We start from the raw sequence: 14,830 nt of genomic DNA, 5'->3' as shown, positions 1-14,830 counted from the left end.
AGCGAATGTCTGGACGTTTTATAGTAATGGAACAATGGCCACAAATCAAGTCACTTTTTGAGGAGAGGGAGACTGTAGATAGGAGAAGATTAAGACAGGGCTTCTCTGTAGCTCTGGCTGTCCTAGAACTCACTTATGTAAACCAGACTGGGCTCAAACACAGAAATGTTCTCTGCCTCTACCTCTGGAGTCCTGGGATTAAAGATGTATACCACCATGCCTAGCAATGATAATTATTTTTAAAAATGGATAAATGACTACCCACACCTATAATCCTACCACTACTCTTGAGAGACAGAGACAAGGGGATAAGGAGTGATAGGCCTTCTTTAGCTGCACAAGACTGGCAGAAATAAAGATATTCTAAAGGAACACTAATGTCTCTCAATCTGACTCAAACTATTGAAACAATGAACTCCAAAGAAATGGGAATTTCTCCAGGAATCTCATGCTGGGAGAAGGTAAAGAAAGGATTTGTCTCCAGGAAAGATTTCACACAGCTCCACCAGCTAGTCAGACCACCTTCCAGGGTGAGAGCAGAAGAGCAGACACCTTGATTGTTACCACAGATGTGTAAATTCCTGGCCGGCTATTTAAAACTTTAATCTCTCTCCAGGATCCTGAAGACAGATTGAGGGCAGGGGCCCAAATCGCTGCCCCTCTTTCCAAGTAGCCACACTGAATAAATCTCCTCTTTCCTGCCTTCCATTTTAAGTCTGGCTATTTTAGCAGGTTTTGAGAATGGGTGGCCAGACCAGTCAGTCAGTCCCCTTCCAGACTGTCTTTGACAACAGATTCTTCTGGGGAATAAATAGCAGACTTTGTGGTTTTATGTATCAAACTGTTTCATCCAAATGTAGAAGGACATATGGAAGCTCATCTCACTCTAGATGAGATGGTGGATGATGGCTCTCAGGAAACCCTCCCACAGAATGGCAAGCTCAATCACCTAGATGGCCTGTGTAATTCTAAAACACCTGGTGTGTGAGGAAGGTAAAAGTTGGTCCCAAGAAGTTGGAATCTGAACATACAAATATTTCTTTAACATTTCGTTTTCTTCTTTATTTTTACAGTGAGAGAAGGTGTGTGCACGCCCACATATGTTCAAGTGCCCTCCAAAGTCAGACAAGGGCTCCAGATCTCCCGGAGCTGGAGTCACAGAGCTTGGGTCTAGGAACTGCTCATCCGGGGATCAGTAAGGGCTCTTAACCTTTGCACCGTCATCTATCCAGCCCCGAAACATACATGTTTACCGCAGAAAGAAATTACCAAAGGAGTAGAAGGTTGAAGATGCTAGACAGAAGAAAAGTGACGTGTGTCTAAAGCATTGCACTATTTCCTCAAGAATGAATGGGGCCGTTGGTCTCAGTATCTTTTTTTATACCTAACACTGAAATATTGACATGTTTGCCACATTTGTCTGCTTGAGACAGGGTCTTGCTGTGTAGTCTAGGCTGCTCTGTGATTCATGGCCAGGCCTCTGGAGTACAAGGATTACAGGCATGGGCCACCCCACCCAGCTTATAAATAAATAATAATTTTCAGATTGCAAAACTGACTCATCCTTTTACAATTATAAGAGCTCCAAAGGAGAAGAAAATACATAACCAGCTACGGGAGAGCGGCTGAATGCACGTAGGGCAGCTAGCTTCCTAGTGGCTTTACTTACGGTCTTAGTAGATTTGTATCAACCTGACACTAGTTAGAATTATCTAGGAAGAAGAAACTCAATTGAGAAAACACCTGCAGGCAATTTGGTAGGCCATTTTCTTGATTAATGATTGATGTGAAAGGCCAGGGGGGTTGGGGTGCACCCTGCGCAGGCAGACCTAGGTTGTATATGAAAGCAAACTAAACAAGGCAGGAGGAGAGGCCACTGAGCAGCACTGCTTCAGAGCCATGCTTGGGTTCCCCAGAGGCCTGCCATGCTTGGGTTCTTGTGCCGCCTTCCTTTGAGGATGGACTGGGATCTGGGCTGTACACAGAAATAAACCTATCCTCTCCGAGTTGCTTTTATCACAGGAATAGAGATTCCTCTCTGCCTCTCCCCAGTTTCATAGTAATTCTGAAAAGAAACAACCCTCATATACTGAACCCAGATGCCAGGCAGCCCCTGAGAGGTGAGAAATGTGTTGGTGCACTATCAAAGCTCTATTTCAGAGAACTGCGATCATTTCAGCTTATTGACAGTTCCTTCAAAAGCTCAGGCCTCCCCATTGTTTGACCTGATCCTGAGCTTGCCCTGTGCTAAGAGTTTCCCCAAAGAGCATCGCAAATACAAGCAGCTGCAATTGTTTAACATTCCAGTTGCTCGAAGCAGTTGGAACAAACAAGTTAACCAAAAACATAAAAGGGAAAGTGTAAGGAAAAAAACGTCCACAGAGGGAACCTCCAGAATGTTCCTAAAATTGCAGTGGCCAAGCTTAAGGAAGACAAGGGAAGGCCTGAAGCACCTACATCTGCCTGGGCAGAAGACCGAACAAGCACAAACGACAGCTTTACTGCTGTAAGCTTAGGCTGCGTGTTTAGGATGTGCCTCGACAGGCACACAGTATCTCTAAGCAGACTGGGAAACAGTAGCAAGTATAACAGGAATGTGAAGAAACTGGATCCTCAGACATTGTTGGAAATGTAAAATGATGCAGCCACATTGGTAAACAGGGTTGAAGTTTCTAAAGAAGGAAGAAGAGACAGAGAAGGAAGAAGACAGAAAAATGGGGGCTTCTACCTCAAAGGAACAAAACACATGGTTTGTTCTGAAGCCAAATGTGAGTGGTTATACCCAGAAATAGTTTCCCAAATGCCATGTTCCAATGATGTAACAGTTTAATAAAGTTTTATAGTAACAGAAGAAAATCATAAATCAAGACCCTTTCTGAATACATTGGTAGAAATATTAGAAAAGCTGGGAAATCAAACTATGGGCCTCAGATGTTATCTGCAGGGGTCTGTCTGTACATTCCAAAAGATTTACCTAACGGTCACAAAGATATTAGGTCACACGGAGAGGAAGGTAATAAACGGTTATTAAGTGTGTTAAAGATAGCCCAAGATAATTTGGCTTGGCAACATTCCATCATTTCCACATCATTAAAGTTCTAATGAGTCAGTCAGCCTTTGTTGTCAGCTTCTTTCCAGGAATTTTTGTTCACAAAATAACATAAAATTATCCTATGAAGCTGCATCCTTCCCTAAGAGAAACAAACATATGGCAACACAAAACTTACACATGGGTGCTCACAGGACCACTATTCACAACAGCCAGACTGAAAATAACCCATAGAGCTTGCTTAACAAAATATCCTACACATCAAAATGTATTCAACCATGAGAAGGAATGAGATACTGATAAGCTGATATGACATGGATGAACTTTAAAAACATTTTACTCGGGGGCTGGAGAGATGGCTCAGCAGCTAAAAGCACTGACTGCTCTTCTGAAGTTCAAATCCCAGCAACCACATGGTGGGTCACAACCAACTGTGATGAGATCTGACACCCTCTTCTGGTGTTTCTGAAGACAGCTACAGTGTACTTATGTATAATAATAAATCTTAAAAAAAAAATTACATGATTGTGCTCATGACACAACAGAATAAAAATTCACAGAGGTGTCAGGCTGTGGCAGCACACACATTTAATCCCAGGCCTCAGGAGACAGAGGCAGGGTGATCTCCGAGTTCGAGGCCACCCTGGTCTACAGAGCTAGTACCAGGACAGCCAGTGCTACAAAAAGAAGTTCTGTCCTGAAAACAAGACAAAAATTAAAAAAATAATAATTCAGAGGCAAAAAAGTAGATTTTACAGTTTCCAAAGGATGGTTGGTGCTATACAATAGGTAGAAATAGGTAGAAAGTGAGTGACCGCTAACAGCTATAATGTTTCATTTTTAAACTGATAAAAATGTTTCAAAATTATTCTGCAGTGATAGCTGTTAGACTCTGAGTATAAACTGATCTGTCTGCTTTAAAATTAGTTTATACTATATGACTCATATCTTTAAAATTAATTCAAACAAATGGACATAATTGGTGTTTACAAAATGCTAAATTCAACAACTGGAGCATGAGATTTCCACTCAAAATATTATTGACTGAGCTGGGGAGATGAACTCGTAGGTTAAGAGCTTCCATGCTACACAAGCACGAGGACCCGAGTTCTCAGAACCAAAAGGGCTGGCAAGATGGATGGCTCAGTTGGTTAAGGCCCTCGCTTCTAAGCCTGAAGACCTAAATTCAACATCCAGAATCCCTATGGTTAAAGGACAGAACCAATTGCCATATTCTAACCATGGTACACGTGTTTACATACAGACAGACACACACTAGTACAGGCTGTAAGCAGAGGAGAGAAACCACATAAAAGCTGGGTATTGTGGCCCACCTCTGGACACCCCCCTACACTGGGAGTCAGAGACATGAGGATCCTAAGGGCTTGGGGACCAGTCTAGTCAAAATAAGCTGCAGGTTCAGTGAGGGGCCCTGTTTTACACATGCACTGTCTCAAACAAATGAGACGATGAGAGTGACAGAAGGGTGGGGACAGAGAGAGGGAGACTGAAAATAATGAGGGGGCTGGAGATAGGTCAGAAGTTAGGAGTACATAATTCCAGAGGACCTAAGTTCGATTCCCAGCACCCATATAGCAGCTGACAACCACCTGTAATTCCACTTCAAAGGGATCTGACACCCTTTTCTGGCCTCAAGCACACACTCTGTGTACAGACATACATGCAAGCAAAACATAAATACAGAAATAATAAAACTTTAACAGAAATTAAATTCTTTAAATTTTGTTGAAAAATAACAGAAAATAAAAAATTAAAAAATTCTCAAATATTAAGACTTAATTAAAAGGCAGAGACAGGAAGATAACTCCAAGTTTAAAACTAGTCTACATAGAAAGCTTTATGAGGTCAGTAGGGATTACATCCTGAGACTCTGTCTCAGAAACCATACATGGGAGTTGACACTGGAGACACAACTTAGTGAGAGATAGTCCTGGAGGGCCCAAGGTTTGATTCCTTATATCATAAGGAAAATGGGGGGGTGTGGTGTGGTGTGTGCCATGTCATGTCAGATGTGGCAACACAGGCCCATAATCTCACCTACTCAGGAAACTAAAGCAGTAGAATAGCAAGTTCAAGGCTTGTATGGGCTACAGAGTGAGTTCGTGGCCAACATGGGAATCTTAGTGACACTTTATCTCAAAATAAAAAAGACTGGCATATAGTTCAGTGATAAAGCACTTGTCTACTACCATGTACATGGCTCAAAGTTCAATCCTCAATACAGCAAGAAAAGAGAGAGTGAGAGAGAGAGAAAGGAAGAAAGAAAGAAACTGATATAATGAGCAGGAAAATCAGTATAAATTGTACAGTTATTTGAATGAATACAGTATATCAAAGTTTTTTATGATACAAAAGAAAAAAACAGAGGAAGTCAGCTGCTGAGTGGCAGATCTGCCAGCACCAGAGACCAACACTGAGACCCCTACTTCACACACTTCCCCAGAGTGACCAGCCACTTGGACCACTTCCTTCATGAAAAGGACACACTTAGTCCTTATTGAAATAGATATTTACTCTCTCTATGGATTTGCTTTTCTTTCATGTAATGCTTCTCCAAAGCCTACCATCCATGGACTTACAGAATGCCTTCTCCACAGTCGTGGTACTTCACACATTGCTTCTGACCTAGGAACTCACATTTTAGCCAGAGAAGTGTGACAGTGCACCCGTACTCATGGAATCCATTGGTTTGGCCATGTTCCGTCCATCCTGAAGCATCTGACCAAACAGAACGGTGGAATGGCTGATGACACAGTTACAGTGCAATTGGGTAACAGCACCCTGGAAGGATGGTGCAGGATTCTCCATAAGGCAGTATATACTTTGAATCAATGTCCAATATACGGTATGGTTTCCTCGCACAGCCAGGACTCACAGGGCCAGTAATCCAGGGGTAAGAAGTGAAAGATTCCATTTACTAGGGTCCCTAATGGCTCACTAGCAACCTTAAATTCTGGCGGCCTAGAAATTTTGGTTCCAGAATGGGAATTGATTCTCGCTAAACACACACACACAAAAACATTCCATGTAACTGGAAGCTCAGACTTCTGGCCACTTTGGGCTTCTGAAGCCCTTAAGGCAAAAGGCGAAAAAAGGAAAAACAGTGTCAGGAGGGGGCGACTGATCCAGATTACCAAGGGAAACGGGATTGCTGCTCCACAATGAGATAAGGAGTGGACAGCAGAAGATCCTTTAGGGAGTATGTCACGTGGCACTACCATGTCTGTCTAGGCAGGATGACAAAGCACACAGACCCTTCAGGAATGAAGGTATGGGTCACTCCTCCAGGAAAAGAACCAAGACCTGCTGAGTGCTTTCTGAGGGTGGAGAAAATACAGAATGGTTAGTAAAGGAATGAAGTTATAAATACCAATTAAGGTCATGTGACCAGTTGCAGAACCATGGAATTTAAGTGACATGAATATGTCCATCCTAAGAATGTGCCCTCATATATATGTAGACACATATTATGCAATATTTATATTTTATTTCTTTATAATGTAATATAACATCAATTGAGATTTTAGTGGTTATCACATTTATGAAACATGACAAGAATAAGCATTCCTCAAAGAATATTGCCACCAGTTCTAAAATATATAATGTATTTTCGGTTGTTTGTGGAACTGTTATATCATGTTAGGTAGAAATATAACCAGGCTATTGTTTTCATTTGAAAATGAAGCATTATATAATGAGATGTGGTTGTGTGTCAAGTTGACAAGAGGGTGGACTTGGTTGTCAACTATATCTGGAGTTACCTAAAACCTTAGTACCTGAGCACACCTATGAAAGATTTTCTTGATTGGCTATAAATCTGAACCACACCTTCAGGTGCCAGTCCTCCTAAAAGGACATGAAAGGACTCTTTGCCTGTTTGCCCTCACTTTCCCCGGCAAGTTCACCCATCATACTCCTGAGGATTCCTTCACTGGTATTTGTGCCTACTTCAAGAGTCCAACAGAGACCAAAGACCAGCTGAGACTCCCAGCCTTGTATACTGAACCAGCAGACTCTAGGGCTTTCCGTAGGGTTGGATGCTATTGTTGGACTATCCACACAGACCACAACCTGAAAGCCTATCATAGTAAATCCTCTTGAATTTTCAATCATCAGTTTTATTCCCTAGAGAGCCCTGACTTATACACTGCCACATTTACACAAAAGACAGAACAGTGTTCTGAACTAAAGAATAGAGAAAGGTGGTAGAACACTGTCAAAATGTGCAGGACAAAAAGGAAGACAGGAGAAAAACAGGATGTTCATGGTAGCTTTGTTCATCATTGCCAAAAATTGTAAAGTACACAAAGACCAGCACAGTAGCACTGCTACCTACAGATGATGGGACATTACTCAGGAACGGAAAGGGATAAGCCACTGACACACCAAAATAGACGAGCCTCAAAATTATAAACAAAACTCGAGTAGCCCCTAGTGTACAAGACTCTTTATATGAAGTTACAAAATAGGCAAATTAATCATTGTAAATAGAAGAACGAAAGCAGCTGTCTGGGTGGTGAGGGGAACAGGATTAATTGAAAAGGAGCTGAAAGAGAACTTCTCAAAAACTGTCCTGTATCTAAGGCTGAGTGCTGTTTGTGCAAGTAACTATACTGTCAACATTCAGCTACAAGGTGGCTCAATGGTGTAGCATATGTGATAAAAGAGGTTCAGTCTCCAGCAATGAGAAAAAAATGTTAAATGCAGGATCTATGACTTTACAGCATATATACTGTTGGCATAAAAAATATAAACTAACAGGGGTAATGTGTGGCCTTTAGCTATATAACCCTTACATTTGTATACTAATTCTTATCTTTGTTGCACATTCTAGACTAGTTCATCTCTGACCAGCATTATCTGCTTTTTAAAATTTCCTATTGGGAAACTCTTTTCAACATACTAACTTGTTGAAATTTCAACCCCTAGCTCCCAAAAGCTTCATTCCAGAGTGTATTCCTGACTTCTCTATTATTTCCCTGCTCTCCTCACAATAAAACAGTTTTAAAAAGAGGTAAAAGCAGCCGGGCGTGGTGGCGCGCGCCTTTAATTCCAGCACTCGGGAGGCAGAGGCAGGCTGATTTTTGAGTTCGAGGCCAGCCTGGTCTACAGAGTGAGTTTCAGGACAGCCAGGGCTACACAGAGAAACCCTGTCTTGAAAACAAAAACAACAACAACAACAACAACAACAAAAACCACAAACAAACAGACAAACAAAAAGTAAAGGCTCCACTAAACAGTCAGTTCCTCTGTGTGTTTTTGTATATTTATTATTTGTTCTATGTGTGTGTGTGTGTGTGTGTGTGTGTGCATGCGCGCATGTGCTACTTGTGTGGGTGTCACAGGACTATGTGCAGGAATAGGCTCTCTCCTTTTTAAATATTCACAAAGTACGAATAATAGGGGAGGCATTATTATTTATTATTATCTTTGTTGAGCAAACTAGTAAAGAATTCCTAGGGGGGGAAAATCAGCAAGATTATATAACCTCCCCAAAATCAGACAGCAAATAAATGATTCTAAACTTCATATAATGAGCTTTTTTGTTCAATATGACACACTGAGACACTCAGGACTCTTTTAATATAAAAATGTTTGGTCAAAGAGAAGCATCCAGATATAGACAAAATAGGGGTACAGTCATTATCTATGGCTTTATTTCAAATAACATTTCAACAACTAAAACTCCTATGACAATATGATTACATGAGGTGACCAGATAATTTACTATCCAAATGGATAAATAAAAAGCCTAACAGTAATTATGTCAAGCTAATAAGCACCATTCAGCACTTGGTCTGGGCAAACTGGGTTATGTGGTCGCCTGGTTTATAAGACAGCTTTATTTATGTTTTATTGCAGCAATTTTTAAAAGCAACAGCCAGAAGAAAGACATGGATGCTAGACAAATGAGCAGGAAAGAGTTAACCTCTGGCCAGTCACCATCATTTGGTTCCAGTTTTATCTTTGACAGTTCTGCTTAATGTAGCAATTCACTGACTGAAATGATTTGGAGTCAGAAAACCTTGTGTGTTTTCTCAAACAAAGATGACCTATTTATAAATATGAGCATTAACAGTTGAAACACAGCACATAGGAAAAGGGTCCTATTTCAGTTTTCTAAGACAGTTCATAGATCAAATAGTTTCAGTGTGTCTTAAAATCTTATTTAGCTCACCAAGAAATCTCACGACATAAAAATTTATATAGCAATCTGAATTTTTAAATTCTTAAAAAGAAAGAGGAAGAGAAGAGAAGAGAAGAGAAGAGAAGAGAAGAGAAGAGAAGAGAAGAGAAGAGAAGAGAAGAGCTCACAGGTCCTAAAATGAGTTTGAAAATTCTGCTTAAATGCTGCAAAGAACCCAGCTCAACAAAATTCCATCTTAGCCCTACTTTTGTCTCCATATAATGTTTTCCATCTGAGTAGTTTGGAGGATTCTATTGGATGTACCTCAAAAGTCCTGAGCCTTAAAAAGAAAAATACCCCAGGACCCCACCCACAGCCCACATAAACTTTCCAGTGTGGGCTTAACCCACACTAGCAGTTCCAGCATGATGATGATGGAGGACACAGACAGACTCAAGAGTCCCAAAATAGTCTCAGCCAAACCTGGCCATACAGACTGCACAGCAAATACCCTCACTACTCCCAACGGGGTTCCCAGTGGTCCCTGGCACAACTTGGGAGTTGTAAACAACTCCAAACCAGACTGCACACAGGGTTATGAAGACAAGGCAATGCTTAACAGAGAAACTTTTAAAGTGTTATTCAGTAAAAAAGTACACAAAGCAGTAGTGAATGACCTACATTGTCTCAGACTCTACTCCTGGCAAACAAGAATGTATCACTTCCAGGGGGGGGGGGGCACAATTTCCACACAGAGAAAGAAAAAAATTCCAATATTTTCTAGATCTCCTACACATAAGGCTTTACCTTTCCTATTGGAACAATTTAGAGTGGCAAAAGCATTAGTAAATCAACTATGTTCTAACATGGCCCAAATGAAGACCTGATACACATAACAAGGGATAAAAGTTCTCCAAGAATAACCAATTTTGTACCCCAAAAATTTAGCTTAATCACTAAAAATAAGTAGAATAAAATACAAATTATGATAGTCAGAATACCTTTAGCCAAATCATTCAAGACCTTAAGCTTAAAAAGATAGTCTACTTAAAATAATTAGAAATTAAGAGTTGACTGCTACACTAAAAATGACATAGCTAGGCTGTTTGTTTGTTTCGAGACAGGGTTTCTCTGTGTAGCCCTGGCTGCCCTGAAACTCACTTTGTTGACCAGGCTGGCCTCAAACTCAGAAATCTGCCTGCCTCTGCCTCTGCCTCCCAAGCACTGGGATTAAAGGTGTGTGCCTTACTTAGCTAGGCTTAAGTAAGGTATCTCAAAATCTAGGATCTGGTTCAAGATTTGTAACAATTTAAATGAACTTAAACAAATTATACTATTTCTGATTTTCAGTGTCTTCAACTGCAAAATGAGGCAATTACATAGGTAAGTTTGTTTCCTGTTTATAAAGTGAAGCTTTAAACATATCTTCAATTGACATCATTTCCTAGGTGGAGAAAGGCTTTTAAGATTAAAAAAATATATTCCACTCATAAACTGTCTTGAAAGTTAAAAGCATTGTACAGACAGTGGGACACACCTATAATCTCAGCACTCCAAAGATCAAAGCAAAAGGATACCAATTTTGAGGACAGCCAGGGAGGGCTACTGTAGCAAGTTCTAAGTTAGCCCAGGATAACAGTGAGACCCTGTCTCAAAATATCAAATTCAAAACAAAGTTTTAAAGTACAATTACCCTGTAGTACTGTAGGATGGAGGTTGGTATAGCAGCAGTGAGAGATTTCATTAAACAAATGCCCATGGTAGAAAGAATTAGAAAAGAGCCTCAATTAGATTGTAGGTATGTCTGGTTTCTAATCCTATATTCTTTGATAGCCATTGCAAAGTCACACGCTGCTATATTTAGCAACAATTATTTTAAGTGTGGGGTAAAGGCAAGAACACAGGACATGAGGTCAGATTTTGATAATTTGGGATCAGCAGAAGAGGGTATTAAGACTCCACTTTTGCATTACTGTTAGGCTGGGCAGTGAAGGGGAACTGACATGATACCTGATGAAGACATGACCTAACTGCAATAGCTGCAGTCCTCACTGGGCACCTTCAAAACTGTCATACCCAGTGTCACTTGGCCTTCCTCATCCTTCCCTGCTACAAGAAATCGGAAAGCAAAACGGGTCCTACAGATAACTCACATCTGTACATTTTGTAATTTTTGAACACCAAAATAAATTTTCTTCAGAAAATTTAGTGTACTGTTTCTACAAAGGTATCAAGATCTAGACTCACTTCATAACTTTGCTAGTAACAAATTTTGTGCTAGGCACTAACTTTTCTTCAATTTAGTTCCTACAGCAAAGTGTGATTTTTTTTTTTCAAGCCATGTCTCAGTAGCTCAAGATTTTAACCAGATCCTGAAAAGGCAGACCAAAGAAAGTCGCTTATCTGCCTTTTCAAAAAATATATATATCCAAGGTTGGTGTTAACTCCGACTTTTGAAAACAACTCCTACATCCCTACACTACAAACACATCTCAAAGCTACCCATTTGGACATTTGGCCAGTGAGGAGTGGCCTGGAGTGAAATGGGCAATTAAAACCACAGGGAGGGTGCACTTGCTGGGAACAAGGCTGTGAGTTCAATTCCCAGGACATTAAAAAAGAGAGCCTTTAGAAAGCATTTTTGGCCAGCACACCTAATCCTGTAGGGATGGGAAGGGACATAGGAATGAAAAGAAGGGAAATTAACTGCTGCCATACAGCACTACCCTAATTTATGGTAAAATGCCATTAGCTTTAAAAGATAGAGATTTATTTGCTGCAACGTCATTTACCAAAAAGGCCATGTGGGTCTCCATATTCCCACACCTGGCTTTCTCCTGCATAATGAATGATCAGTACTCTTTGTCCACCTTACTACATAATTATAAATTTAAGAGAAAAGGCAGCACCACTAGATCAGCACCACTGTGTCCTACCTGAGGAAAAGGTTCTAAATGAGTAACAGAATTTCCTCCAAAAAGCCATTAAATTACTAGGACTTAGGCCCTTTAAAGCTCATGGCCCCAAATTACTTCTTCAAATTTGTGCTGGGGCCTCCCTCTCTTTTGGAAAATAAAGGCCAAGAGCTACTTTTAAAAAGGCATTCCAAAACACTGGGTAAATGAGGAAACTTACTTTTTTTTTTTTTTCTAAACAGTCACATTTACATAAGCATTCAGTAGAAGTCAAAAAAAAAAAAAAAAAAAAAAGTGGGCAAGCCCACTTAGGTATAACCATTTGCTCCCCACCACCAACACAACCAAAAACAGGAACATTCAAAACCCTGGACCTGTGACTGGGTGAGTCTGCTTTCATTATATCAAAACCCATTCCACTTGTGACGCTAATATAAAAGTAGGCAAACATATGGTACCTTCGAGAACCAAAGTACTAATTCCAGTCATCGGCAAATATTTTAGGGACACACAATTTCACAACTTGGGAACAATCTGCGTGAGAGGTGCCAACTCTACAGATCTGCTCATGGCTAACCATGAAGTTCTGTCAGAAAGCATGACACAGAGGAATGGGCATACACTGTACAGGGCACATTCCCTTGGGGCCCGGGTCACCCGACAGTGGGTCGATGGGGGCGGGAGGCAGTTTTTCATGAGAAATTCATTACACACACACAAGTAAGCCACAGACCCTGGAATCTGAGCAAGGGTCACCTCATGTAAGTGACAACAAATAGGGCAGCGCCTTCTGCTACTAATGGAAAAACTTCGGAAGAAACAAGAAATGCACCAGTGAGAAGTGTGAGGGGAACAGAAGAGGAGCCAGCGGCAAAGGGAGGCTCTAGACCTAGGGAAGGGGCAATAGTTCTCTCAGAATCTGCAAGCTCACGCCCAGCCGGGACATAGCTGAAGCGGCCGCCCTCTGCTTACCTGGTGGACGTCATGACTTCACCTACCCGTCCCGCACCGCAGCGCCCCGCGCCTGATGTCCGATGCCCAGCGCCTGCCCAGGTAGCAGTAGGTACCACAGCAACTGCTCCCCAGCTCTGGCACTCAGCGACGGAGAGCTCGTCCTCACACACCCCGCGCGCGGGCGGCCCGGGGCGAGCTGGCCCCACCCGCTGATTGGCTGCGGCCAGAGGAGGGCGGACGCCCCGCCCCCGTCGGTCTGCTGTAGCGCCGCCCCCAGGGCTGAGCGCCCAGGCTCGCTGCCCGCGGGGCTCGCTGGGGCTCGGTCAGGCTCGCTGCCACGCGGGCTAGCTGACCAGCCAGAGGGCTGGCTAGCGGGCACGGTGGCCATCTTGAGTCCTGGTAACCACCTCCCCTTGCCCTCCCGGCCCCCCAGGGCAACAAGGTTGAGTGCCCGCCTCAAAAATGGCCGCGCCGCTGGCAACCCGGTTCGCAGTCACATGGGCACGCTCTACCTCGGCAAGCTCAGGTCCCTTTAACAGTCTGGGGAAAGGGACGCTGTCAGGACAAATCTTGGACATGGTTTAACAGTCCGCAAAACCTCATCTGCAGACGAAAAGCAGCCACCTGGGAAACCTCAGGCCGTGGAAAACTAAAAGCATGGCAACAGCTGCAAGGCGCGCTGAATTCCAAGCTGCAACCTCAGGGAGTCAATTGCAGATGATGATCCCAAACGTTCTTGAACTTCAGAAACACTTAAACAGTTATTTAATATAAATGTATTTAGGGTTCATTAAACTGTGAATTAGAATCTAAGTGAGGTGAGGTCCGGACAACCGGAATTTTTAGTGTATACCCAGGTGATCCACGTATGCACTAAATAAAGTTTATATCCTCCTAACCAAACTACCCAATGCCCTATTTGCCACGCATGTCAGATTACCTCGCTTTCCCCAATACCTGAGCTGTGAAACAAGCATTTAAAGCTACAGGAAAAAGATTGATGTTAAAGTTTATAGTGAGCTACAGTGAGTTAAGAATCCGATAATGAATCACTAATAAAAGCTGCGGGAAAACACGGGTGGAATCGGTAAATGCTTTATGCTCCAAATAGCTTTTGTTTATTCTTTCTTTATTCTCTGTGTAATAATATTTATGTTAGCTGAGGACAACATCCAGCAGCACTCATTTACTGAGCACATACAGCCGTGATCAATTTCCTTGGTCTGACGTATCAGAAACAAGTCCAACACTATCAAGGCATAGATTGGGAGAGGGACTTAAGGCATGGCTCTGCAGTAAAGTGTTTGTCTTGGGAATATGAGGATCTCAGTTCAATCTTCAGCTAAGGAGAGGAGGGGAAGGGAGGAGGATAGCTCAGCAGTTAGACTGCTACCAAGGCTAGGACCTATGCTCTAATCCCAGAACCCACTGATGAAGGCAAGCATTGTTGCCCATCCTCTGACCTCCAGATAAATATGAACCATGGAAGAATGTCTCCACCCCATCAAATACTTTTTAATTTTTAAATGGGCGCCTGCTGTGAGGTGACTGACCTTCATATCCCCTTATCTCAGGCAGCAAGGCTTTCTGCTTTCTCCTCCTCCCTTCCAGACAGCTTAAAGATTTACAGCTTGTCTACCGAGAGTTTAAGTTTCCTCTTTTTTTTTTTTTTTTTTTTTTTTTTTTTTTTTTTTGTTTTTTTTCTTAAAATTTTTTCTTCCCTTTGTGGTAGCAGAAGATCTGGTGTCTCAGCTCAGTTGTTGT

General features: G+C 42.0%; 1 protein-coding gene across 2 annotated transcripts in view; it reads right to left on the bottom strand.

The window, feature by feature from the left end:
• Adk (adenosine kinase) overlaps window positions 1–14,830 on the bottom strand; it is a 398,197-nt gene that overhangs the window by 360,344 nt on the left and 23,023 nt on the right. The window contains exon 1 of one of the 2 annotated variants that reach the window (XM_021182428.2): window positions 13,085–13,278. The exons of the other annotated variant lie outside the window; for it this stretch is intronic. Coding sequence (XP_021038087.1) covers window positions 13,085–13,098 — 14 coding nt within the window. The 5' untranslated portion in view covers window positions 13,099–13,278. Of the gene's footprint in view, window positions 1–13,084; window positions 13,279–14,830 lie in introns of those variants that run through there. 2 annotated transcript variants of the gene reach the window in all.

Source organism: Mus caroli, chromosome 14 (genome assembly GCF_900094665.2).
Source record: "Mus caroli chromosome 14, CAROLI_EIJ_v1.1, whole genome shotgun sequence".
NCBI lineage: Eukaryota > Metazoa > Chordata > Mammalia > Rodentia > Muridae > Mus > Mus caroli.
Note: the sequence above shows the minus strand (reverse complement) of the source record. Positions and strands in the feature narration are given on the sequence as shown.